This window comes from Danio rerio, chromosome 25, assembly GCF_052040795.2.
Source record: "Danio rerio strain M-AB ecotype USA chromosome 25, GRCz13ab, whole genome shotgun sequence".
In the NCBI taxonomy this organism is placed as follows: Eukaryota; Metazoa; Chordata; class Actinopteri; order Cypriniformes; family Danionidae; genus Danio; species Danio rerio.
In genome coordinates, this window is record NC_141045.1 from 24,742,501 (window position 1) to 24,770,429 (window position 27,929).

A 27,929-nucleotide genomic window follows, 5' to 3' on the forward strand; every position below is an offset into this window, starting at 1 on the left:
CAATAATGCATATACATTAAAATAAATATAATGTGAGATCTCAAACACGCCTAATCAAACACAGAGTCTTAAAAACCCTTCTGTATGAGGAACTGCTTTCTTCCACCGTTCATTCATATCTGCTGCTGACGTCAGAACAGCAGAAACTGTTGCCAGTTCACAAACAACACTTTAAAACTAGTACTTGAATGCCTCTCTTGTATTATGTAGAGTATTGTCATGTCTATGTGATGACAAAACAGATGATTTTGCTTACATTTTAAGACTATAAGGCTAGAAGACATGAAATGCCATTAGTCTACAGTGATCTCCCAGTATTCGGGAAAAATTGAACCAAATTTAAGCCAAAGAAAAGCAATCATTACTAGATTACTATGGCATAAACATAGCAATATAAAATACAAAAGAGTGAGATATTCCTAGAACTTGCCAGTTCTATAATGATTTGTTAAAGTTTCGTTTTAAATTTACACTCAGAAAAACATTTTTTATCCCTCTGGCTTATTATGCGGTCTCTTTTGCTATCTTGTGGCGGAACAACATGACGTCTATTTCTTTGCTACAAATTACTACAAAATTTGTACTACAGAAATATTTTGTTAAATATGACTGTGATTTATATGAAAAATTATTTATTGATAAATAACATTTAACAAACAACAATTTAAAGACAAGTAAATCAGTCAAAAGAATAACAACCACGTATTCATTCAGCATTAAGCTAAACTTAACATTGCAGTCAAATCTATTTGTTATGGAGTAAATAACAGTTGACTGTGACCGAATATAGACTTTGATATAGCCTAAACGAATAACATTTTACAGTAGACTAAGTTAAAGACACCCACCATACTTTTAAATTAGTAGCCGTCAGAGGAGTGCTCACGACGGGCAATATGACAGGCTGACAGCCACCGACGCACTGAAAGTCCTGAAATTATGAAAACATGTTTTCAAATACCAATATCATTATCAATAAACTGTGCAGTTGCAATCTAAACAACTACATTCTCAACTAAAAAAGCCTTAAAAGTCCATTATGTTGTCCAATAGCTGCAATTTTTGTCAAACTGTTTGTGTAGAGAGTTGTTTAGCCTTTTTGATGTTGCTGTCGTGGGCGGAGTATTACACAAGGGTGAAGAGGCTGTCAGAGTGCTGATATTACTTTAATAACTCACGGCTATCAGCCAATCAGATTCGAGAACCAGACAGAACTGTTGTGTGTGTGTTTATATTTTTTATATTTGTTGTATATATTTTTATATGTAATTACAAATTTGTACTGATAAATAGTTAAAAGTTTGTGCTTTTAATGATCGTTAAATAAAGATTTAATTTTAGATTTAAATCTAGTTTAATTTGAGTCTTTTAATATGTTGTCGATTGACACTACTTAAAGTTAAATGCAAGTTTTTTGTAAATAAATAAAATACTCTAAGATATATATATATATATATATATATATATATATATATATATATATATATATATATATATATATATATATATATATTTTTTTTTTTTTTTTTTTTTTAAAGTAAAACAAATATATTTGATTTGTGTGTGTGAGAGTGTGTGTGTGTGTGTGAGTGTGAGTGTGCTTAAAACCCTTTTTAAAATATGACTCAAATATAAGCTTAAATTAATTCCTTAAAATGTACCCATCACATTTGTTTTGTTTGTTTCATTGTTTTTTTAAAGGTTGAATGACTCCATGTTGGAAAATAATATGGAGAACGATGCCAACTCAGACAAGTCAGAGAGGGAGGCGCATGAAGACTCGGATAACGCGGCCAATGAAAACGGAGGCCGACTGACCGAGGAGAGTGACATGGACCAATCGGATGACGTCTGCCTCCAGGCAACGGGATTTGTTGAAGAAGCCCATGAAGAGATGGGAGAGGTGATAATTGAATATGGATTGATCACAGTCTCTGTTTGTTCTCAATGAGTCGCTTTGTTTAACCAAAGATGATTTAATTATCTTTCACTTATGCAGTGACACAAGCATGGTTCATGTCAATGAAGACATTCTGAAACAAAGATAAACTGCATGGTAACCAAATCAAATGTGGCCGAAGTACACTGTAAGAAAATCTATAAATTAGCAGTTTTTAGAATTTTGTGATTTATGTTTTAATTTTTTTTATTTTATTTTATGCATTTGAATAGCATTATGTGACTTTGATCTTTCTTCCTACAACTTTTAACCTTGAAACATTAAAAAAGTGACTTTTATTGTCATTTTAATAGTTTAAAGTGGTATATTGTCTGGGTTGTTGTTGTATAGTATGATTCAAAACCTTGTAACTAACTACCAGTACGTTTTCTGCTGTTTTACAGACTTTATTTTTCTCTATATTATTTAAAAAGTCATGATTCACATCATTAAATAATTGCTTTGTACAATTTTTACTTTTCATTCTTTGAGTGATACATCAGGGGATTTTGCCAAAACATTTGTGTTTTGTATCACCCAGAGAATGTAAAATAAAATTGTACAAAGCAATTATTTAATGAGTGCGAATCATGAGCTTTTGAACAATATTATTGACAAGATTAATGCACCAAAGAAGTTTTTTTAAAATGCAAGCGCAGGGCAAACTTCATTACTCTATATATTATTTCTTATACATTTTATTACTTCAAACTACTAAAAATGTTAATAAAAGTTAAACTTTTGTTAAACTGTAGATTTAATTCTTCAACATTACAAGCTGACAGAGCATAAATCAAGGTCCCATAATGCAATTCACAACCATAAATAAACAAATAACAGTGGTGAATCACAAAATACGCAAATGGGTAATTAACAGATTTTTTTATAGCGTAATGTTTTATTCCTTAAAAAATAAGGCTTCACGATTCTGGCTAAAATGAGGATCACGATTTCGTGATAAAATTATATCACAAAGCAGGTAATTTGTGCATGTAATAATAATAATAATATAAATAATAATAATAATAATAATAATATCAATTATAGTAATATTACAACATATTTTGTGTATTTATTATTTAGAATTTATATTTAATTATGTTTAAATATTTTGATTACTTGAATCTTTATTTGTGGAATCATTTCTAGTTATGCATTTCATGAATAGTGAGGAGTAACTTATTATTCTATTGGTAGCTATTTTGAGATCACATGACCAGCTGAGTAGTCCCCACTATAGAGGGTGGGTGAAAGGTAACTAGTTAATATTTAATGGCTATAGAACTTATCAGTGGAGTCACAATGAAAATAACCTCTAAATAGACAATCATTCATTTATTTTCCTTCGACTTAGTCCCTGATTTATTAGACAATCATAAATTAAATGAATTCATAAATGTATTTTTATTTTACGTATCAATAGTATAGTCATTGTCCACAATAGTCAGCATTAGAAATATAGACTAATAATAATTTTAAATTCATTAAATTTTTATTTTTTTTATTTTATTTTATTGTTTGATTAATGTTGGCTATCCTGTTCTGCTTTGGAGTTGCTTTGTAGCTTAGTGGAAGCTTCTTTAAAGAGATCCAAAAAATGAACGTTTCCTCATAATGTATTCACACTTTAACATTTCTAAACTTTCTTGCTCTTTTTTTTTTTCACACACACACACACACACACACACACACACGCGCACTTACGCACACACACACACACGCACGCACGCACGCACACACACATACATACATACATACACACACACACACACACACACACACACACACACACACACACACACACACACACACACACACACACACACACACATACACACACACAAAATATTATAACAATATTAGGGGAAAAAAGCTGCCAACAAAATACTATACAAGTCAATAGCAGTTTTTTACCAAACATTTTTCAGTATATCCTTTGTGTTTAGCAGACAAAAGTAACTTAAATAATTTTTTGGAACAGGTTGAGAATGAGTTAAAGGATGACCGGTTTTATTTGGGTGAACTACATTATAAGATAATGCTTACTGAATGTTTTTTGTAGGACACAAGAAGCTAGCAATTTAGCTACAGTATCGTTAGATAAGCAAATCCATTGTTTATGATGACATTGTATTTTAGCAGCTATTATTTCCTCTGTTAGCAATTACAGTTTTTTCCAATTGTTTACACACATTTCTGAAAGCATGTCTCATAGTGTCAGAACTCTACACACAAATCACAAAACACACACACATTGGGCAAAACTCTTTAATTCTTCTGCAAAATGAAACTCTAAGTTCAAAACAATGTGATTTCTTCTTAAAATGGTATTTTGTTTTCAAATGACACACACAAGCCATCACATCAATAGACATTCATAAGATCAGTTGAACATTGATGTGCTTAATGTAAAATACTTTGACCACTTCTTCTCCATTCATTATAATTACTTTCTGTAAGCCTTTTTCTGTTCAGTGTTACACTTACTACAGACAGAACATAGACCTACAGAAGTGCATAGAAAAATATTTCAGAAAATAGTTTTTATACAAAACAAACAAATACCAAACATATTTTACTGTATTTTCCCCACAAATACAGTGTACACAGTGTTCATCCCAACCAACACAAAGTTGCAGATAATGTAGTCTACATGTACCATCAACAGAAGTATTTACTGAATACAGTTACTGTAAAAACAAATAAAATAAAAAATAGCTATACTGCATTCTCTTTTCTGCTTTGGTCTTGCCAAGCAGTGGGGGAAATTTCACCTTGCATGGCAAATCCAGCCACGAAAAGCATCAACTGCTATAGCTTGGAGAAACGGGTATACTTGTGTTTGGATTTAAGTAATACACTTTTCATCTCCAGGCAGAAAAACAAAATCATCAATAGGTTTGAGGAATGAAGAATATGGAGGGGGAGATAAACAACTAAAAAACATGGGTGGGCAGTAAACTAGTTGTGATTAAGATCCAGCTGCTTTGTGTGAAAGGTGTTTAACTATGTGATGAGTTAGTATGCAAAGTAGGACAACTGACTTTACAATTGTGAATGACAGTGTGGTCCTGGTGAAAACAAAAGATTTTCTGCATTAAAATTGTGCAAAATGCAGAGAACTGTGTGTAGTGTTTTGAAAAAAGTGTGTTTTAAACCTGCAATTTGAGTGTAAAGCTGGAATTGTGCTTGTAGTTTAGCAGAATTGATTCAGGGGGTTGGTGCATCAGTTCATGCTGTAGTAATTGTGTCTGAAGTACAAGTAATTGTGTGTACACAATTGGAAAAAACTGTAATAGTCATTGTTGTCAGCGAAATGGCCTGAACTTTTATTTTATTTTTTTGGTGCACAGGGCTGCTTATAATATATGATCATAAAACTAAAGATTGGCTGTACTGTAGATGTGAGGTTAGGCATTCGCTAAAATAAAGATTATAGTTATTAGAATTTAGTGCTTGTTATTGTGGAAGAAAAGGAAATAGTTTGTTCCATCCAAACCACTGGTCTAAGATTTCTGCTTTACAAGTTTGAATTTTTGGACTTAGAAATAGGAGATTGTGCTTGAACTGTCAAATACAGTGAAAGTAATGCCAAAACAGCTCTTGAATATCCACATGGACACAGTCAGAATGTCTTCAGTGAACAAATACATCCCGGAGAAAAAGGATCAATAGATTGGATCCATGCATGTGTCTTAAAGTGACAGCATCCTAACACTGGTGGCTTACATTAAATTAAAGGTATATTTATAGATATTTTTTATCTTTTTGTTATTATAGGCTGGCGAGGCATCCCAGGTCGAGACGGTCTCAGATGAAAATAAGGGTTTGATATGGACTCTCCTAAAGCAGTTGAGGCCGGGGATGGACCTTTCGAAAGTGGTTTTGCCAACATTTATCCTGGAGCCACGTTCATTTCTTGACAAGCTGTCAGATTACTACTATCATGCCGACCTGCTGTCCAAGTAAGCACTTTGTTAGCATCACTACCACGACAAATGGTGCTTTACTATGAATAGATAATCCTCATATTTATTTTTGTTTTAGGGCTGTGACGGAGGAAAGTCCATACGGCAGGATGAAGCAGGTGCTGCGTTGGTATTTGTCAGGTTTCTACAAAAAACCAAAGGCAAGTTCTGTAAACTTATTAATTGATTGAGAATTATTATAAACAATTTCACAGCTGCCGACAGGGAGGTTAAGATTTTGGGTTATCACATAAAAATTATTGGATGGGTAATAGCTGCTCCAAAGTTTGAATCAACTAAAAAATGATAAATAAAGCATCTTCTGCTCACCAAGGTAGGTGATACGGTGGCTCAGTGGTTAGCCCTGTTGCCTCGCAGCAAGGAGGTCACTGGTTTGAGTCCCGGCTGGACCAGGATGGGGGAGAGAAGAGGGGGTTCTATTTTGTTTTTTCAACAGGGTTTTTTTAATTTTAAATTGTGGAACATTTTCATCACATCAGGCAGACTGTAGAGCAGTGACAGAATGCAGATCCTCATAGTTCTGCTTGAATTAAAACAGATGTCTTAAGAGCAGTTATTAGTCTCTTCATGACACTTTTAATGCTTTAATGGTCACTTTTAAACTGAAGTACTGTATTAATTTCTTTAAAATGAATATAATTAGGTTTATATTTACAAATGTGCATTTCTTATATCTTTCAGGGGCTGAAAAAACCCTACAACCCTATTCTAGGAGAGATGTTTCGATGCTGCTGGCTGCATCCACAAACAGACAGCTGCACATTTTACATAGCCGAGCAGGTAAGAGGAAGAATGAAGTGTTTTATTCAATGCGATATCAAGGACTTTTATTAAACCGAGTGGCATTTGCTGAAGTTTATTTATAAACTCATTTAGAGAGGATCACGTGCTTATGATTGGCCGGTAACACATTATTCAATTCATGATTCACCAATCAGACGATTCCTAAGCCACCATAAATACCCTAAGTTTCATATAACAGCCATCTTTGTTTTGAAGAATCCCTCTTTCCACCCCTACTCCTCCTCCTTTCCTAGATGTGTGGCACGGTGGCCCAGTGGTTAGCACTGTTACTTCAGAGCTAGAACGTCACTGGTTATAGTCCTTACCAAGCCAGCTGACGTTCTGTGCGGAGTTTACACGTTCTCCCCGTGCTGACGTGGGTTTCCCCCGGGTCCCCGGTTTCCTCCCACCGTCCAAAAACATGCAATTTAAGTTAATTGACTAATCTAAATCGGCACCATAGACATACTCCTAGTAAGTAGTTATGTCTTAAGAGCAATCACTATCTGTTCATAAGCTACTAGAGCAGGAAAGTTCTCGATCTACCTGAGCTCAAACTCCCCTGTAAACGGGAGGGAGCCCCGGGCTCGAGGAGCTTATGAGCTCAGGGTTCTGTCCTGGGACAGCATGCCAAACAAGCTTTATAATCAATCATCAGCTAAGTGTGAACTCTTGAAAAAACATTTGTCAAAAAGAAGCAATACGATGCAAGCAAGGGGCAGCACAGTGGCTCAGTGGTTAGCACTGTCACCTCACAGTAAGCAGGTCACTGGTTTGAGCACTGGCTGGGCCGTTTCTGTGTGAAGTTTGCATGTTCTCCCCATGTTCGCGTGGGTTTCCTTCAGGTGCTCTGGTTTCCCCCACAGTCCAAAGACATGCAGTACAGGTGAATTGAATAATCTTAATTGTCCGTAGTGTATGTATTTGAATGGAAGAAAGTATGGGTGTTTCCCAGTACTAGGTTGCAGCTGGAAGGGCATCCACTAAGTAAAATATATGCTGGATAAGGTGGCGGTTAATTTTGCTGTGGGGAACCCTGATAAATAAAGGAACAAAGCCATGATGCAAGGAATATGTTTTTAACCATTAGGGGGCAATTCTCTTAGAACCTAATTTTTCATTCCAATGCGCTTCTTATACATTGTCTTTCTATGTAAACAAACACATGCTCAGTGGACATCTGATGGTCTCACATATTTTGCATCATCTCAAACAAGAGCATCACATTTTTTATACCCTGTGTCAAGGGTCAAAACTTTCATTTTTATACTCATCAATTTTATCAAAGTTAGAAGAACTCCAACACTGCAGCTGTTTACAAGCTCTTAAAGGGGTCTGTGACCAAATAACATCATAACATAGTACATTTCTGTAAATCCAATCAATTAATAGTGCATATATAGAAATATATTGTATTTTTTCTTTATAGACAAAAAGTGCACTCTTTGTGAACGACTCCTAAAGCATGTAAACATAAAGCGTCATATGACTATTTAATGTAATGAACTGTGATTACTCCGCATAACATTTGTCCTACTGTGCATACATTGCGGACATGACTACTATCTCTGTTTGCAATAACAGCGGAAAGAGATAAGCTCATCTGATAAGCACTTCACTTTTGCACTTTCAGGTTTCTCATCACCCTCCAGTTTCAGCCTTCTACATCAGCAATAAGAAGGATGGATTCTGCATTAGTGGAAGCATTCTTGCCAAATCCAAATTTTATGGTATATATACACGCATATTTCTAGCTGAAGTTTGAAAATAGACATAAAGTCATTTTAATACACAACCTTTAGTGATGTTTCTTGTAATTCTGCTTATAACTTTAGTGTCTCTTTTTTTTAAAGGGAACTCATTGTCTGCTATATTAGATGGAAAGGCCAGACTCTTGTTTCTGACCCGAGACGAAGAGTATGTCATCACAATGCCGTACGCTCACTGTAAAGGTAATGGGCTTCAGTCAGAATTGACATTTCATATTTAAAACCATGCGCTATTGTTTTTAATTATACCTTAAAAGTGCACCCAAAATACATAAATACTACAAGGAAAATACGCATTGAACACATCAATATTTCTAAAGGAGCTTTTGATATGGAATTGAACCAGATTTTGGTAAAAACCCAAACAATACAAACATAAAAATAAAACAAAAGAAACAAATATAAAAATGAGTTCTGTGTAATAACAATGAAATGACGCAGGGAGAATTAAAACATATGTAATATTTTATTTAAAAGGTTTTCGGGTGATGGCAGCTTAAAGACGCCTCTCATATGGAGAATGAAATCACATGAATTGCTCAGGTGTATTTTTTCACAGACTTCAACAGAGTGTAAAAATCTTTATGGTTCTGTGGGTCTCGTCTATCAAATTTGATCTTTAATTAGTATTTTCTATTGGATTCGAGTCAGGTGATTGGCTGGACCATTCTATAGCTGGACTTTCTTTTTCTGAAAGCATTTGAGAATTTCCTTGGCTATGTTTGGGATCATCTTCATCATCCTGCTAATGTAGATGTTAGACTGAAGCAGCTAATATTAACTTACAATGACGAGGTGCAGAGGGCTGCTGAATAACTACTGAGAGATTTCAGCTGCTGTCGGGGCTTTCACTGCCTTTTTCAAACACCCCTTTCTTCGTGTGTTCAATTATTTTTCCTGCGTCATTTAATTTTATTATGCATAACCTAATATGTAATTAGATTTTATTTTTTTTTTTGCATATGTGCATTTCTTTGGTTGTTACAAACATCCAGGGAAAATTTTAAGTCAATGCCACCTTTAGAAATATGTTTCCTGAGAAAAAATGGTGACGTGTTCATGGAGTGTGCTCAATACTTATTTTCCCCGCTGTATATTTAATTAATTTAGCATTCAAAAGCCACATGATAATATTGTCTTTTTCTTACTTTTGTTTAAATATTCTAATGACAATAAACAATATAATAAATATGGTATACTACCATTTATACATCACATAAATGCTGAATAAATAAGTTTTAATTGATGTGTAGCAAAATATCTGATACAAGATAAAAGTACTGTATTTGAAAATCTTGAATAGGGGAAAAATATGTAAATATTGAGAAAACCATCTTTAAACTAAAAAAAAGTTAAACTTTTACAGTAGGAAATGTAGAGAATATCATGGTGGAACATGATATTTACCTGATATACAAATGATATTTGGAATAAAAGAAAAATCTGTAATTTCGATCAATTTATTTTTTATCATAACACACAGTCAACTTTCAATTGTTTTGTAAAAATTAATCTGTGTAATGAAGGGAAATGTTGTCTCTTACAGGTATTCTTTATGGCACAATGACATTGGAGCTTGGTGGGAAAATCACCATTGAGTGTGAAAAAACTCAATGTTATACAGAACTTGAATTCAAATTGAAGGTATTTTAGAGTCTAAATAATGTAACATTTTCTTTTCTGGAATCTTACAATTGTCGTTTTTATTTTTCTCCAGCCTTTTCTTGGCAGCTCTTGTAATGTTAACCAGATTTCTGGAAAGATCCGGATTGGGGAGGATATTCTGGCTACAGTAGAAGGACACTGGGTAATAATAATTACACATTTTCACATATAAAAAAAATCATCAAAATTCAAAATCAAAATTATTATTATTATTATTATTATTACAATACTGATGATGATAAAATAATAATAATAAGAATAAGAATAATAAGAATAGTAATAATAATAATAATAATAATAATAATAATATGAAATCCTTCAAATGTCTTAAAGATTATAGACAAAACAATTAACTTTACAACAGACTACAAGATTTTTTATGACATTGCTTGGCGGCACATAATCTCACAGTTGTGTTTGAAATCCAAATTATTCCCCAGGACAGCAAAGTGCACCTGATAGAGAAGAAGACGGGCCACCAGGAGGTGCTGTGGAACCCTGGTCCAGACATACGCAGACAGAGGCTGAAGAAACGAGTGGTGCCGATTGACCAGCAGGAGGCGTTCGAGTCCGAGAGGTGCGGAAACACTTAGTCATTATAAAAATAGAGCAAAGCAAATAACAAAAGAAAGGAGTTGATTTTCATATCTTATTTTGCTTGTGATTTACCATATTACAATTAGTCGTTCTGCACTGTAAAACCTAACAAAGTACTGTAGATTTTACCCCAATATTTGTTCATTTTACTTATTGGAAGAAGTTGCTTTACTCTTCAAATTAAAGAGATAGTTTGCTCACTAATGAAAACTATAACATCATTTTTCACACTCCCTCATGTGGTTTTAAACTTTTATGAATTTCTTTCTTCTTTAGAACATAAAAGAAGATATTTTGAAGAATGCTGGTTGCTGGCACCCACTGACTTCCATAGTAGGAAAAAGAAATATCTTGGAAGTCATTGGGTGCCTGCGACCAGCACTCTTCAAAATACCTCCTTTTGTATTTAAAAGAATAAAGTCAAATAGGTTTTAAACAATAAATGATATCAGATCTTTCATTTTTGAGTCAACTATCTCTTTAAACAGAGCTCAATTGAAAAGTGTAACAGCAGATTTGCAGCTCTTATCCTGCTTTGCTGTTTAACTGTTAAGGCAGAGTAAATGGCAAAATTGAGTGTTATTTGATGTGTTTTGGCTCAAGTTTTATATAGATGGAGATTTGCTAGTGTCTAATCTTTTGTTCTTTTAAAATCTGAAAGGATTTTTGGAGCTTTTGGTGGCTGAAGCTATTCTTGTGCTGAAGATTAGTACCTGTGTTTATATCTAATTGGCCAAAGACTATTAAAGGAACACTTCACTTGTTTTTAAATAGATATTTACAGAGTTAAGCAGTTGAGTTTCACCATTTTTTAATCCATACAGTGTATATCCGGATCTAGCAGAAGCACTCTTAGCTTAGCTTAGCTTAGCATAAGTCATTCATTCATTCATTTTCTGTTCAGCTTAGTCCCTCTATTAATCTGGTATCGCCACAGCATAATGAACCGCCAACTTATCCAGCATGTGTTTTATGCAGCGGATGCCCTTCCAGCACACCCCATCACTGGGAAACTCCCATACACTCTCATCCACACACACACACTACAGACAATTTTAGCATATCCAATTTACCTGAACCACATGTGTTTGGACTTGTGGGGGAAACTAAAGCACCCGGAGGAAACCCACACAAACACGGGGAGAACATGCAAATTCCACACAGAAATGCCAACTGACCCAGCCGAGGCTCTAACCAGCGACCTTCTTGCTGTAAGGCGAACGTGCTACCCGCTGCGCCACCACGTCACCCTAGCATAAATCACTGAATCGGAATTGATCCTCAGCATCTCATTAAAAAAAAAAAATTAAATAAAAAAAGATATTTGATAATTATCATATTAAATGCTTTTTCCTTTTGTACTTGCATATAACAGCGAAGTCCCTCGATTACAAAGATAAGGGTGAGAGTTTACTAGAATAAGAGTTTGGTTCCTAGCCTAGGAAAAAGCAAAAAAATTGTATCTGCCTTAGTATATGTACAGAGTTATATAAGAGTCAACCTTTAAATGTAATCATTTTCAAAACTCCTATTAATATAGCTTTTTGAGCCAAATGCTAATAGATTAATCCAATTCAATGATTTATGCTGAGCTATGTTAAAAGCGCTCCCGCCAGACCCAGAGATTGACTAAATGGATTTCAAATGAATGAATCTCAACTCTTTAACTCTAGCTGACTTCTAAAATTAGCCTATTTCCCCAAAAATAACTATGTGGATATGTATTATGCTATCTTTAGCTAGCATTTAAACTGAAAGACATGAGTTTAATGCAATTTAATTGAGTTTTATATACAGAAACCCGATATACTAGTATTACTTTAATAGCTTAAAACACAATTAATACTAATACTAGCGGGTGTCATGGTGGCACAGTGGGTAGCATTATCGCCTCACAACAAGAAGGTCACTGGTTTGAGCCTCGGCTGAGTCAGTTTCTGTGTGGCGTTTTCATGTTCTCTGTGTGTTCGCGTGGGTTTCCTCCGGGTGCTCCGGTTTCCAAAAACAAGGTGAAATGGATAAGCTAAATTGTCTGTTGGATATGTTTGTGAATGAGAGTGTGTGGATGTTTCCCAGTGATGGGTTGCAGCTGGGAGGGCATCTGCTGCAAAAAAAAAACACATGCTGGATAAGTTGGTGGTTTATTCCGCTGTGGCGACCCTTGATTAATAAAGGGACCGAAATGAAAATGAACTATCAGTATTTGTTGGTTGACCCTTATTCTCAGTAACAGCCTGTAGTCTGTCAGCCAGGTTCATGTAAACATATACTTCAGTATTTACTCACTAAAGCAGCTAATAGACATCCAATTTAATTGTTCAAGGATCATAATTTTCTATTTTGTGTGTAATATGTCAGTGTATATCACTATCCACACATGCAAACTAAATATAGTGTCCTTTTATTATTTAATTGTCGTAATTTATTGTTTTCTATTGGCCGAGCTAGTGTGATTTAAGCATTTACCAGTATTTGCTAGCCACTAATGTCAACTATAAAAAAGTAAAACTACAAACCCCTCTTAGGTCTCTTGCATCTTGACCTGGAAATCTACTTTGTAAATAATAGGCGTCATTCAGAATGAACTCAACTTTCTGGTTAAATTTTTCCACATCAAAGAGCTGTAAAAAATGTGTTTTATGACTAAACAATAATGGCTTTTATAAGATCTAAAGCTCATAGTGGAAAATTGTTGGTGTGTTTTTCCTCCAGGCTGTGGCAGCATGTGACCCAGGCGATTAATGATAAAGACCAGAACAGAGCCACCCAGGAGAAGTTTGTGCTGGAAGAGGCTCAGCGGCAGGAAGCCAGAGAAAGAGCCGAGCGAGCCTGGAACCCACGACTATTCACTCTTGATGCTGACACCAATGAGTGGCACTACAAGCATGCAGAGTATGTTCACTGTGCTACAGTCATTTATTTATTTATAGTATTTAGACTGTAAAAAATGTGTTTTAAACTGTTAGTTTTAAATCAATAATGAAAAAAAGTTTCCACATTTTTTTTTGTGTTACAGCTTTATTCCAAAATGGATTAAATTCATACACTGTATATACACGCTACCGGTCAAAAGTTTGTTAGTCATTTAATAATGTTAAAGAGGTTTCAAATGTATTTACTAAATTATAAACCTTAACATTTCATTAGAGGGCAGTAAGTTCACTATTCTGTGCCTCTGAATGGCAGTGTTTAAATTTCTATTGAGTTTCATCTGGTGCAAACAGAGTGTTTATTGCTTATAACTGCAAATTCACGGACACTGGGTTACAATGTAACCTGCTCACCTAATGTTTATGTTTATAATATTTATAGTATTTGCTAACTAATAACCATCCCATGTGGAACTCTGAATCTATGTCTTACTTCGGACTGCTACTGTCCACCGGAGGTCGCATTTCAGTCGCGGACACACATTTTGAGAACCTTCCTGTCGCGGGGGCACTTCAGATCATTTTGGAAGGGCACTTTCTATCCAAGACTAAAAAGGGCATTTGCACAGGTTGAGCCCCATGTGTGCACGTGCCTGCCCGGAGAGCTGAAATATAATTGGCTAAGCTGGCATTGAGCGGGTTAAATGACCAAAGACAGACAAAGACAGACATTCTGGAACGTAACACACATTTTCAAATCGTACTATCTGGCTTCAGCATTGTTTTTCAGATAAACAAGTATGTTCACTTAGCATCTTTCTCAAATATCTGTAAACACAGTATGGTATTTTCATGCTTTAAAAGAGGTGCTCATATACAGCACCTTTAAATTTTTTGGTGAGGACAACTTGATTGTTTTATGTTCAATCCACTTAAATTAGTGGGACAACATGAAGGAACTGTGTGAAACCCAGCATTTTTTACAGTGTATAATCATGTACTTGACTGATATGTTTGACGAAAATGTTTTTTGACCAATAGATTTAGTAAACAAACATTTAATTAAATCCTTCAACACTTCATCTCTTAATGAATTGTTTGAAATGTCTTTTAGTACAACAGTTTTAGCTTAATAGACTGTCAGTGACAGTAATCTCTCAGATCTGATTAAAAAATATATTCAGTGTTGTTCCAATGATAAATTAATTATGGGTTTAAAAAGACACATAGGTGATTTGAATTATGACTCACTTTTAATTTTGTGGTGAACTAACCCTTTGAAGTGTAATTCACAGCTACCATAATTTCCTTTGGTTACAAATCCAACAATCTGTCAGCATTTCAATAACTAATTATTTCCTCATCCTAATTACATTCTCAGCACTAAGCCATGGGATCCGGAGCGCTGTCTGGTGCAGTTTGAGAAAGACGGCATCATCCAAACTAAAGAGAAGTCGCAGCGCCGACGCAACCGTTACTCCTACAGCCAGGACTGGGCTGGACAGCAGAAGGTGAGTCATATAGAAACTCCCACAAAGAAAATAAAAAATTCTAACCACCTTCTTCCTACACTCCATGATGCTTGGCATGATGGCAGTAACATCTATCTTGGCATCGTGGGAGTAACATCTTTCAAACTGTAAAATCTAATACACTCACAGTAAAACAACTTGTTGGAATAAACTACTTTCAGCAGATCACCAATAATGTCAAAAACTTAATTTGAGGCTTTTTTCAGCAATATTATGGTTTTATATTGAAGTACTTTACTGTAGGGAATACATAGAGAGTGTAATTTGGTGGAATTTAACACGGTGAACTCAAAAGAGCTTCGGTCAGTGACATGCTTGTGATACTAGTGTCATAGTGAAGCACAAATCCAAGTGTACTTCCTACTCACACTGTAAAACAATCAAACATAAACACATTGAAAAAAAACTTAAAACCTTCTGTCCATAAAAAATACCACTAACTTTAAATGTTAAGAATCAACCTGGATTATCAAATAGTCCTATTTACTTGTAGAGTTGATAGATAAATGGATGGATTTGACGGACTAATGGATAAAGTTAATGGACTGATGGATGGAGTTGATGGATTGATGTATGGAGTTGATGAATGGATGTATGGAGTTTATTGAGTTGGTAAAATTGATGGATTGATTGATGAAGTTGATATATGTATGGAGTTAATGAATGGACTTAATGAATGGATGGATGGATTGTGTTGATAGAGTTGACGGATGGATGGATGGATGGATGGATGGATTGAGTTGATTGACGGATGGAGAAGATGGATGCATGGAGTTGATAGATTGGTGGATGGAGTTAATGGATGGATGGATGGATGGATGGAGTTAATGGATGCATGAAGTTGATGGATTGGAGGATGAAGTTGATGAATAGATGGATGAATGGAGATGATGAAGTAGATGGTTGCATGGAGATGATGAAGTTAATGGCTGGAGTTGATGGATGGATGAATGAATGGAGTTGATGAATTGACAAATTTGATGCATGGATGGATGGAGTTGATGGATGCATGGAGTTAATGGATTGGTGTATGAACTTGATGAATGGATGGATGGAGTGGATGAAGTTGATGGTTGGAGTTGATTGATGGAGTTGATTAATTGATGGATTTGATGCATGGATGGATGGAGTTGATGGATGGATGGAGTTGATGAATGGATTGTTGGAGTTGATGGATGGATGGATGGATTGATGGATGGATGGATGGAGTTGATGAATGCATAAAGTTGATGGATGGATAAATGGATGTATGGATGGACGGATTGATGGATGGATGGATGGAGTTGATGAATGCATAAAGTTGATGGATGGATAAATGGATGTATGGATGGATGAATAGACTTGATGGATGCATGGAGTTGATGGATTGGTGGATGAAGTTGATGAATAGATGGATGGATGGATGGATGGATGGAGATGAAGTTAATGGTTGGAGTTGATTGATGGATGGATGGATGGATGGATGGATGGATGGATGGATGGATGGAGTTGATTAATGCATGGAGTTGATGAATGGATTGCTGGATAGATGGAGTTGATGGATGGATGGATGGATGGATGGATGGAGTTGATTAATGCATGGAGTTGATGAATGGATTGCTGGATAGATGGAGTTGATGGATGGATGGATGGATGGATGGATGGAGTTGATTAATGCATGGAGTTGATGAATGGATTGCTGGATTAATGGAGTTGATGGATGGATAGATGGAGTTGATGGATGGATGGATGGATGGATGGAGTTGATGGATTGAAGTAGATGGATGGGTGGAGTTGATGGATTGATGGATGGAGTTGATGAAGTTGATGGATGGAGTTGATGGATGGATGGATGGATGGATGGATGGACTGAAGTAGATGGATGGGTGGAGTTGATGGATTGATGGATGGAGTTGATGAAGTTGATGGTTGGAGTTAATGGATGAATGGATGGAGTTGATGGATGCATGGAGCTGATGAATTAATGGTTAGAGTTGATGGATGAATGAATAGATTGATGGATAGATCGATCCAAACTTTTATTAGTCTTTTTTTCTGTTGAATATAAAATAAATAATAATAAAATATTTAGAAAAAATGTTAGAGACCTGTAACCTTTACTGCCATAATAGACAAAAGCAATCACAATGGAAGTCAATAGTTACAGTTGTTTAGCATTTTTCAAAATAATTTTCAAACAGTTTTGGAACTAGTAAAGCATTCATGTTTTGGGTGAACTGTCCCTTTAAGCATGTGTTTGGCTATCTTGATCGCCGTTAGGGTGTGTTTGGTTTACATAAGTGTGTGTGTGTGTGTTTGTCAGGTGCGGGTGAATGGCAAACACAGGAAGTCCAGCAGTCAGCCGTCCAGCTGCAGTCAGAACACAGAGAGCAGCAGCACCACACCAGAACCCAACCATGAGTCATCCGATAATGAAGGCAAGTCATCAATCCATAAGCAAACAGAAGTGTATGTTTTCTGATAGTTAAGAGCAGAATAAACAGTTCTTCAGGCCATTTAAATAGTCTGTAAGCCTGACTGTTACAAATACTACAAAACATGACTAATCAGATTTTCAAAAGTATTCACTTGATCAAATGGCATCTCAGATCCACAAGATCCACTACACTTTATAATATACTCTAGCTGCACTTATTGACCTTATTCTTCGCATATGACTTTCTCTCTCATTCAATTCCATTCATTTTTAGACAATAAAAACAGCTCGTTTTCTTCCTTGATGTGGCAAACTGATATTTTTCTACTTATAATACTATTTTCCACACTTCTTTGTAGAGGAAGTAGTTTGACCGTTTTCTGCCATTTCTTATTCCTAGTCATTTCTCTTATAATCATTCGATCACTAGCTGCTTGGGAATAAAAATCTGCTCCAAATAAAACGGAAATAAATTCAAATGATTTATTCCAAAATAAGTCCACATATATGCTTGCATTTTGACTGAAGTAAAGCAAATAGCTAATTCCTTCTTTAGAATCATTTTAAAGAAAAATATATATATTTATTAGGAAGCAACTGTCCAAAATAATTGAATAAAACCATTTTAAAATAAGTACAATTAATATTAAATTTATATATTTAAATCAAATTTTCCCATTCATGATCTCATTTTGTTGCCTACATCGAATGTTTACAAATGTGAAGATTTGGGTGAAATAATGTCATTCATTCATTCATTCATTCATTCATTCATTCATTCATTCATTTTCCTTCAGCTTAGTCCTATATTTATCAGGGGTCGACACAGCGGATTAATAAACCGCCAACTATTCCAGCATATGTTTTACACCCATACACACTTGTATTTACATGTTGACAACGGCCAATTTAGCTTAGTCAATTCACCTATAGTGCATATCTTTTGACTGTGGGGAAACCTGAACACCCGGTGGAAACCCACACCATCACTGGGAGAACATGCAAACTCCACACATAAATGCCAACTGGCACAGCTGGGACTCAAACACCATGCTGCCCCAATGTCATTCAACCCAACAGATATATGTTACAATTTAACAAAATAATTATTGCTTACAAACTGTTAAAACCTAGTGGTTTGAAAAATAGCCAAAATATTTACAAATCCCATCATTATTATATATTTTGTTTTTTGATGCGTCATTCAATGAAAGTCATTTTAGTGAGTGTGTCATGGTAAAAATGTATGATAGTTGGGTATTTTTCTACTTCTAAACAGGACACATTCTAATGTATTGGAAAAATTAAACAAATGTTGATGCTTGAAATCCTCTTATGTCTTTGACACCCACGTACAGTTGAAGTAAGAATTATTAGCCCAACCCCCCAACCCCCCCCCCCCCCCCTAATTTTTTTTTGTTTAATATTTACCAATTAATGTTTAACAGAGCAAGGAAATTTTCACAGTATGCGTGATAATATTTTTTATTCTGGAGAAAGTCTTATCTGTTTTATTTTGGCTAGAATAAAAGCAGTTATACATTTTTTGAAAAAGCATTGTAAGGTCTAAATTATTAGACCCTGTAGTCTAGAGATTTCCCAGTATTTCTCTGTTGCAATCAGAAGACCACAAAAATTATCCCTGAAAAAGCTAAAGCAAAATGCAAATGCTCCAAGATTACTGTTATGTTTGCAAGAAAAAAAAAACGCTAAACACATGCGGGCATTTCTTTGTTCTTTCTTTTTACTGAACTAGTCTGCAGTAACCAAAATAGGAGACTCATTAGAAACAAACAGATGGCCAACCAAAAAGTTACTCAGGGTTATACAAAGAGTGGCCTACACAAAATATATATATTCCTGATATGTGAGGCCCATCTCACACTTCATACACTACAATCACTATGGTATAAATACAGCACTACAACATACAAAATAGAGAGATCGACTTAAAATGTCACCAGGTTTTTAATGATTTGATCAGCAGTAGTTTGTAGTTTTACGCTGAATTTTGGGCGTAGTAATACACTAGAGTGAAGAGGCTGTACGAGTTCTGAAATTGCAAAATATTGCACAGCTCTCAGCCAATCAGATTCAAGAACCAGATAGAACTGTTGTATAAAATAAAATCAATATAATAATTTGTTTACATATGTCTCACTTTGAATTCCACAGGCTTTATGAACCAGTGTGCCAGATGCAGTAAAGAAGTGAAGGACATCGCTCTCATAGAGGCCTCGGTAGCAGCTATACAGAAAACACAGCAAGACATACAAAGGCAAGTAAACCTGCACAGACTCGATTCAGAATTATTGCATTACAATGGCTATGCGTTGCTCTGCTATTCAATACTCACTACTTATTTCTCCAGTCTCTGGTGGCTGAGAGAGCGAGCTCAAATGCACTGCAAGTTATGAAAGCACATACAAATAGAATGGACCCTTATAGTATCTGAGCAGCAGAAGTCGTCATAGTTGAAAAAACTTAAAGTGCAGTGAATAGTAGATAAACACAAATATTTGATTTGCATTCCAGGTTGCTCAAATAATAAAAGAATTACTCGATGATAGTGTTAACATGACTTTAAAAATTTGTGAAACTGATAACGGCAACCAGATGAGTACAATGTCATAATTACTTTCCTGACTACTGCATTAGGAACACCAAATCGCATGCAAAATGACACAAAACTGATATAATACAAAATAGAGCTTTATAAACGTACAAACATTTTGAAAAATCTAAATATTAAAAACTTTTAAAGATTTAAAATGCTGGTGCCTGTAAAACGCAGGATCACAATATTGTGAAAACATTCAATACACTAACAAATTAAGAATGCACCTTTACCTGACTGACAACACATGCAGATGCACAGAAATGCACAACAAATAGTGACAATAAAAACAGAAATGTGTCGGGAGACCCCAAGTGACAAACCCAGCTGCATCCGATAAAGGGTGTATCCAAAATTGCTTTTTATGCCTGTAAATAGTGCACTATTTGAGTGAGCAGTCCTTTATAGTGTTGTCTAAAACCAATCAATCCCACAATGCATCTCAGTAACAATTGGACAACCTCCATTTCTATGTGGCGTTTGCCCTGTCTCCCCGTCTTGGCATGGGTATCCTCCGGGTACTCCGGTTTCCATTTTTATTCGCCTTAAACGCTTACCCATTGCTTAATACACACAGAATGTACAGTAATACGCAAATATATTTACAAATGAAATAGAATTAGAGGATTAAAATATTACAAAAATTATTACTTTCTACATAAACATAAAAACCACTACCTATATGCCTTCTTGATCTCGGGGGGATACATCTTTTTTCAGTTTATTTATGACAACTTGCTTTTGTATAATGTCATTATTATTATTATTATTAGCAGTAGTAGTATTTATTAAATGCATATTTGTATTTGTTTAATTAAAAACAAGCTTAGATTTGTCCACCTGTCAGGTTTTGGACCATATGGGGCATAAGAATAGGACGTGTGTTTTAGATATAAAAATTTTTTTGACCACGCTTCGTTATTATTGTTCATGTATTCAATGGCTGGAAATTAAAACTGAATTTAGAAATAGCTTTGTAACAAATCATTGTGCGTAACAAGCAAAATTAAATATGCAGGCTCTTGGATGTCTTCAGTGAAGTGCGTTTCTTTAGAAAGAAAGAGAACTAGAAAGTAGAGACCAATTGAAGGAGGCTCATTCTTTACCCTCGCACTGCAGATGGTCTGTTTAACTGTTTTCTCGCTAGTAAAGCATTCATTTTTCCACTAAGAGAGTCTGCCATGTAAATAGCAAATGTGACATGATGCGACACAACTGACTCTTAAAGGGAATAGGAGATGAAACTCTGATTAGTTTATCCTTAAATCACTCTCATAACTCATTAGGAAAAGGAGCACAACCCTGTTAGACCATGCGCCACGGCGCAAACTATATTTTTCCGTTGTAAAATAGCAAAAGTGGATTCAGACACACCCTTAATGTTTTTGCACCATGCGCTTTAGACTTTGCGCTTGGATCTTTCTAGGATGAGTTATGGGTGATTTGAGCATAACGAGCATTAAAGAGTCTCATCTCACATTCTCTTTAAGAGTCAGTTGGGTCGTGCTGCGGTGCTTTGATTTTTTACATGGTGGACTTTGTAAGAGGAAAAACTGAATGTTTCACTAGCAAGAAAACCGTTAAACAGACCATCTGCAGCACGAAGATAAAGAACTAGCCCCATTAGGCATCTTTACTTTATCTTTACTTTTACTCTTTACTCCTTTACTTTCGAGCATAAGGAAATGGTGTTTTACGCACTCCACTAAAGACATCCATCAGCCCACATATTTAATTTAGTTTGTTAAGAGCAAAGAGTTGTTTCAAAACTATTTCTAAATTCAGTTCTGATTTCCAGCAAACGAACAAATGAACAATAATAACGAAATTTGGTACAGAAACTGAGTTATATCCCAACACTTGTCCTATTCTTTAGCCTCATATAGTGATGCATATGTCCAACAGGCGGACAAATCTTAACTTTTTTTTCATTCATTCATTTCCTTGTCAGCTTAGTCCCTTTATTAATCCGGGGTCGCCACAGCGGAATGAAACGCCAACTCATCTAGTATGTTTTTACGCAGCGGGTGCCCTTCCAGCCACAACCCATTTCTGGGAAATATCCACACACATTCAGTCACGCTCATACACTACGGACAATTTAGCCTACCCAATTTACCTGTACCGCATGTCTTTGGACTGTGGGAGAATCCGGAGCCAACTTGTTTTTATTAAAAGAAATATAAGTATGCTTATAATAAACAATACTACTATGAAAAATGATAACATTTAACAAATGCAAATTGTCATGAATAAACTGAAAAAAGTATAGAGGCAGTGTTTTTTTATGTAGAAAAAAAATATTTTTGTCCTAAATCATTTTAATCCTTTAATTTTTTTCATTTGTAAAGATATTTGTGCATTGCTGTACATCCTGTGTGTATTTAGCAATGTTTAAGTGTTTGGATCTGCATAGGCACATAATTAACACACTCTGCACTGGACTTTATACCTGCTTTTAGTTGGTCAATGACATGGTTTATTTCAGTTCTTCAAAATAGCAACGCACCAACAATACACCTTAACACACCTCTATTTTAGACCAGCACACCAATGAGTCCACAAAGTAGCGCAAATGGATTTGCTGTTTGAACAACGTGGTGCTACATGTAAAAATTAGGCTTGCTTTGGTCTAAAAATGGGAACAAATTGCGCCAAACACATCTTGCCCCTTATTGCACTAGGGTGTATGATTTGGCCCTCAGTGTGTAAATGTGATTGACACAACGTGATGTCGAATTTATTTTAGAACTTGAGAAAATTTCAGACCAAAAACAAACCTCTCAGTTCTCCAACAACACCGCAGACTCTAAACAGGAAGCAGCCATTTTCGGCAATTTTTAGGGTCACTTGATACATTTGTGATCTGCGTTATTTGCAGCACATTTTTCTATTTGTATGTGTTGTTACGATTTCAGTGCATTATCAAAACGATTGAGGCGTTTTCTCAATTTGCTAGTGTTTTTCAATTCACTTGTGTTTTTGCTCTTATACTAATTTCTGTTATCTTACTTTCGTCTTCAGAAACCTGAGTGCACTGGGTCGTCAGATAGCAAGGCACAAGACAGCAGAGGAGAGCAAGTCCTTGAGCGGACGCCACTTTCTTATCCTCTGCATGCTGTTGCTCTTCCAGCTACTCATCAACCACGTCTTCACTTGAGATGCTGTCACCTAGCAACCATCGCCTAGCAATCGTTGCCTAGCAATAAACACAGCCAAACGATCACCGTCACACAGCCCCTCGAATGCCCCACCCGTGATGTTGCTACCAGCTGTAGCAACCGCACCATCAAGCACTAAGCACTTCAACTAGGGAGAAAGAGACTCTTGTTTTAATTAATATGACAGATAATCATTTCAGAGTGGATGTAGACCGATGTACTGCCACTCTCAATAATTGACGCGTTCACACTTTCCTACGTACTTCCCTTTCTTTGCAATAGGGGTCATCTTTTTTTTTCTTTTTGAATGCATTGGAATGGGTTTGTGTGTCTGTCTGTGTGTGTGCTTTACTCACAAACTCCTCTTCCATTTATACACCGGGCCTTAATACTGATGCCAAAAAGGGGAAAAATGAACTGAGAGATCAGTTAAGTCCGCCAGTGCAATTTGCTTTCTGTTTTTATTTTTTGGCTCACACAAATTTGCTCATCTTATGATTTTTTTTTTTTTACCAAAATAGTGTTTCTGTACAGAACAATAACAAAGAAGAGTAAATGTTTACAAACTTGATTGTACACCACACAAAGGAGAACGATGCTCTGACACCAAAAGCGTATAGTGTAGATGTAGAATAGATTCGGCGGTGGCACTACAGTAAAAGAATGAACAATCAGCCATAAGACTGAGATATTCATATTCGTGACTGTTTGTTGGGCATTGGGGAAGAAATTCACAATAGGGACACGTGAGGCCTTCTGGGAAGTTCCAGGTCATTTGTGTTGCTCGGGTGAAGCGAGATGTGTTTGCTAACGAAGGCATGACTGGCTAGTGGAAAGTGTATATATTTGTTCGAGAACATTTGAAATTAAGAATGTATTTATTTGATCATTTCACTTGATTTGTTTTATATATAAACATACTGTTTTTAAGAACACGTTCATTCAGGTTTTCCGGGAGCAAGAGTAGTTGAGCACCAATTTACAGCGGGGAAAATAAGTGTTAAACATGTCACCATTTTCCACTGAAAATCCACAGAAAATCTCTAAAGGTGCTGTTGACTTGAAATTTTCTACAGATGTCAGTAACATCCAAATAATTTAAGTAAAATAAAGTAATTAGTTTACAAATTAAGTACTAAGATGCCTAATAAAATAAAATGACGCTGGGAAAAATATGACGGCAATTCTATGGCAAAAATAATCAAGCACACTTGTGATATTTACGCGCGAGGAGAAGTTAAGGCCAACTCACACTGAGATTTTTTTAAAATCCTAAATGATCGTAGCATGTTAGGCTTAACAAACATGGCTCCCATGTCACACTGTAAGATCTCAGCTTTCATAAAGTCAGAGTGAATGACAGTGAACCGGTGCCAAACACGCAAGAAGTGCTCCCGGAGTTTGAAGTCATCCACCTGTGACACTTTCACTATTCTGCATTCTAAAATGATTCCTCACAGAAAACGTAAAGAATCTGTAGCGCCAATTTTGCATGTGGCGTGTCTCAATAATAAAACTAGGAATTGCTGCATGGATTGCATCATCATATCTAGAGCTCCTATTGGTTCTTGGGTTGATGCTCATCGCAGCTGTTGTCACACTGCAGGAAAGTGTCTGAAATCTTCTGACACTGCCAGAACTTCATCGGAAGAAAAATCTGATTGCAACGAGCATCAAGCAGCTATCTGTGAACATGTCAAACCCATAATCAAAGGTCACAGATTTTAGCCCAGGATTTTAGGAATCTTTTTGGATTTTCCAAATTTGTCTCGGATGTGAGCAGGGCTTAAACCGCCAGATCACAGACCTACACGCGAGGAACCTATTCATCAAATCCTAGCTAACGTCTGGAAAGAGAGGGTAACCAATAAAAGTTAGAGATAACAATTAAACCAAGTCCCGCCCCAAGGCTGACAAAAATCCAAAAAGATTTGCGCGATCAAAGAGAAGAGCCAGCAAGCAAGTAAAAGAACTGCTGTGAGGCATAACCTCGCTCACGAGAGCATCCATTGTGCACACAGATGATAATTTGCGCGCACAAGGGTTTACAGCGAGCTTACGAGGACCTGTTTTCTTACGCTAGATCACTTCAGCATGCGCGTGAACATCCCCTGTCCACGTGCGAGCAGTGGCGGATTTACCCTATAAGCAAAGTAAGCAGCTGCGTATAGCCTCAATACATTGAAGTAAAAACTATACACATAACATTGTTTTCTATCATATTTTGTATGGTGAGGGTCTAACAAATAAAATTTTAACATAATTATAACATCTACACAAATTTGTCTAACAACCCCAACCATGGAGCAGTCAAGTCAGGTAAAGATTTTTATTATTTTTGGTTTATATTATTATTATTATTTTTGTGTGTGTGTGAATTCATAAAAAAAAAAATCACAAAAAATGTAAAGATTCCAATAAGATTAAACAGCAAAAAAAACATAAAAATTTAATAAAACTACAAAGGGTGCATTTTAGGACTGTTGCACCCTATTGCTGGAACTGCTTAGTGCCCTTGTGTGTAGGTCTGTCATCTTTGCGGTTTACTTCTCTACGCTCGTAAACATCACCGTTGCACTCTATTATTAATGGTTTAAAATTGTCGTCATAGGAAAAGTAGTGAACACATGATGAAAGGAAGGCAGGGAAATCCCAGACAGCAGCTGAAATCTCGCATTAGTTTTTCAGCAACCATCCCACCCTTTGTCATTTTAAATAAATATTCGATGTTTCAGTCCAACATCTGCATTAGCAGGATGATGAAGATGAAACCAGGGTGGACATTTCAGTAAGACAGAAGCTGTTTCTCAATTCCAATGGACTTGCCTTTTTGCCAGGTCACCTTTGAAAGACGAACTCGGGAGACTGCGAGAACACAAAACGCGTCCTGTGAGAAATGAAATGCTGCATTCTTCCTGATGTTAACATGACCTCCACACGTTTTTAACGTAAAATTATTTGAAACATTACAGCATACATAAAGCAATTTATTGTTTTTTTTTCCCTTTTCACAATATATGCTATGCATAAAGACCTTACAAATATACGTTGCGCTATACAAATAAAACTAATTGTAATTCGAATTTTAGCAAATAAACACCCCTAATGTGTTCATGCCTTTATTAAGATTTTCATGTTAACGTTTAATTTCAGTGTCTCATTTAAGGAACCCCCTGAGGTAAATAAGTTATAAATATGCTGCGCTTCCCACCTCCAGTTGCAATGACTTCTGGGACTTCTAAAGCGAGTTCGTTGCTCAAGTCTGCATCGCTGTGTCCTCGATATCAAGAACACATCAAGGAACTTTTACGTGTCCTCAGTTCTTGCGGTCTTGAGTTTTGCAACTGAACTGAGCCGTTGATGATGATCAAGAACACGAGATCCCTGAAAAACACATATTGAGAAACAGCCAATGATACAAAATACAGCACTCAAATGCTTTCAGGGAAAGAAAATCGGGCTGTAGAATGGCCCAGCCAATCACCTGACTTGAATCCAATAGAGAATAAAATATAAAGATCAGATTTGATAGACAAGACCCACAGAACCTTGAAGATCAAGTGACTTCATTCTCCTGATGAGAGGAGTCTTTAAGCTGCCATCACCAAAAAAAAAAGGCCTTTTATATAAAGTAATAACTATGTTTCAGTATTTCAGTTTTTTCTCCTTGTGTCATTTCATTGGCATGACACATAACTCATCTTTCAGATTGTTTGTATTGTTTGTATTTTTGCCATTGTTTGGATTTTTACCAGTTCAATTCAATGTCAACAGCTCCCTTAGAAATGTTATTTTCAGGAAAAAAAAAAACATGTCTGGTTCAATACTTATTTTCTCTGCTGTACTTCCTCTTCCTAAGGCTTTTTTTTTTTGTTTGTTTGTTTGTTGTTGTGAAAATTTGAGTGTCCCTTTAGCTGGGAACTATTAAGGTCAAAGTACAAAACTTCCAATTCAGGATTCATATTGGAGTATTTGGTTTGTTTTGCTTTAATGATGCTTGCACTCTTGAGCCACAGTTCAACCCATTGAAATTTAATTTTTACTTGTGTTCCTTTTTTTTTTACACAGCACTCAGTACAATGTCAACTTGTCTGACAACTGAAATGAATGAGATGTCAATGCCTCACTGTTTGTGAATGATTGTTGCAATTACAGCACCACAGTAAAACTTACATTTCAACATGTTGCATTGTCATCTTTGCCACATTCACATATGCTATAAGGATCTCTCATAAACCATGCCAATACTGTTCACTTTGCTGGCATTAATAAAAATATCTTCATTGGATATGTATCCAGAGACATGTTGGAGATTGACAGATGGGAAAAAGTACTGGCAATAAAGGAGTATTAATACATTGCTTTATGAGAAACGAGAGGGGAATGTTGCTTTTAAAGACTTCTATTCTTTTTAACACTGTTCTTAATGACCAAAGTAATCCATACATACTTTAATAGTTCACATTTAGCTTATAATCAATAGAGCGCAATTGGCATGCTCTCCCGGTAGAGAGCCCTAGGCTTGTAACCTCCTCGAGCCCGGGGCTCCCTCCCGTTAGAAAGGCAGGAGGGCAGTTCGAGCTCTGGTAGG

General features: G+C 35.8%; 3 protein-coding genes across 4 annotated transcripts in view; 1 reads left to right on the forward strand and 2 right to left on the reverse strand.

The window, feature by feature from the left end:
* LOC147830877 (uncharacterized) overlaps nucleotides 1–1,214 on the reverse strand; it is a 187,132-nt gene extending 185,918 nt beyond the window's left edge. The window contains exons 1-2 of the mRNA XM_087312377.1: nucleotides 962–1,214; nucleotides 611–904 (exon numbers count right to left, since the gene is read on the reverse strand). The gene's annotated coding sequence lies outside the window, so the exon portion shown is untranslated. The remainder of the gene's footprint in view (nucleotides 1–610; nucleotides 905–961) is intronic.
* osbpl5 (oxysterol binding protein-like 5) overlaps nucleotides 1–27,518 on the forward strand; it is a 95,802-nt gene extending 68,284 nt beyond the window's left edge. For both annotated transcript variants that reach the window (XM_087312366.1, XM_087312365.1), the window contains 14 exons: nucleotides 1,702–1,903; nucleotides 5,720–5,904; nucleotides 5,987–6,068; nucleotides 6,610–6,708; nucleotides 8,345–8,441; nucleotides 8,565–8,663; nucleotides 10,027–10,124; nucleotides 10,198–10,287; nucleotides 10,586–10,722; nucleotides 13,455–13,634; nucleotides 14,994–15,123; nucleotides 17,447–17,561; nucleotides 19,736–19,838; nucleotides 23,202–27,518. In XM_087312366.1, the coding sequence (XP_087168492.1) occupies nucleotides 1,702–1,903; nucleotides 5,720–5,904; nucleotides 5,987–6,068; nucleotides 6,610–6,708; nucleotides 8,345–8,441; nucleotides 8,565–8,663; nucleotides 10,027–10,124; nucleotides 10,198–10,287; nucleotides 10,586–10,722; nucleotides 13,455–13,634; nucleotides 14,994–15,123; nucleotides 17,447–17,561; nucleotides 19,736–19,838; nucleotides 23,202–23,337 (1,753 nt within the window). In that variant the 3' untranslated portion in view covers nucleotides 23,338–27,518. The remainder of the gene's footprint in view (nucleotides 1–1,701; nucleotides 1,904–5,719; nucleotides 5,905–5,986; nucleotides 6,069–6,609; nucleotides 6,709–8,344; nucleotides 8,442–8,564; nucleotides 8,664–10,026; nucleotides 10,125–10,197; nucleotides 10,288–10,585; nucleotides 10,723–13,454; nucleotides 13,635–14,993; nucleotides 15,124–17,446; nucleotides 17,562–19,735; nucleotides 19,839–23,201) is intronic.
* Nucleotides 1–27,929, reverse strand: part of LOC147837707 (uncharacterized) — an 838,558-nt gene that overhangs the window by 26,043 nt on the left and 784,586 nt on the right. The gene's annotated exons all lie outside the window — the stretch shown is intronic.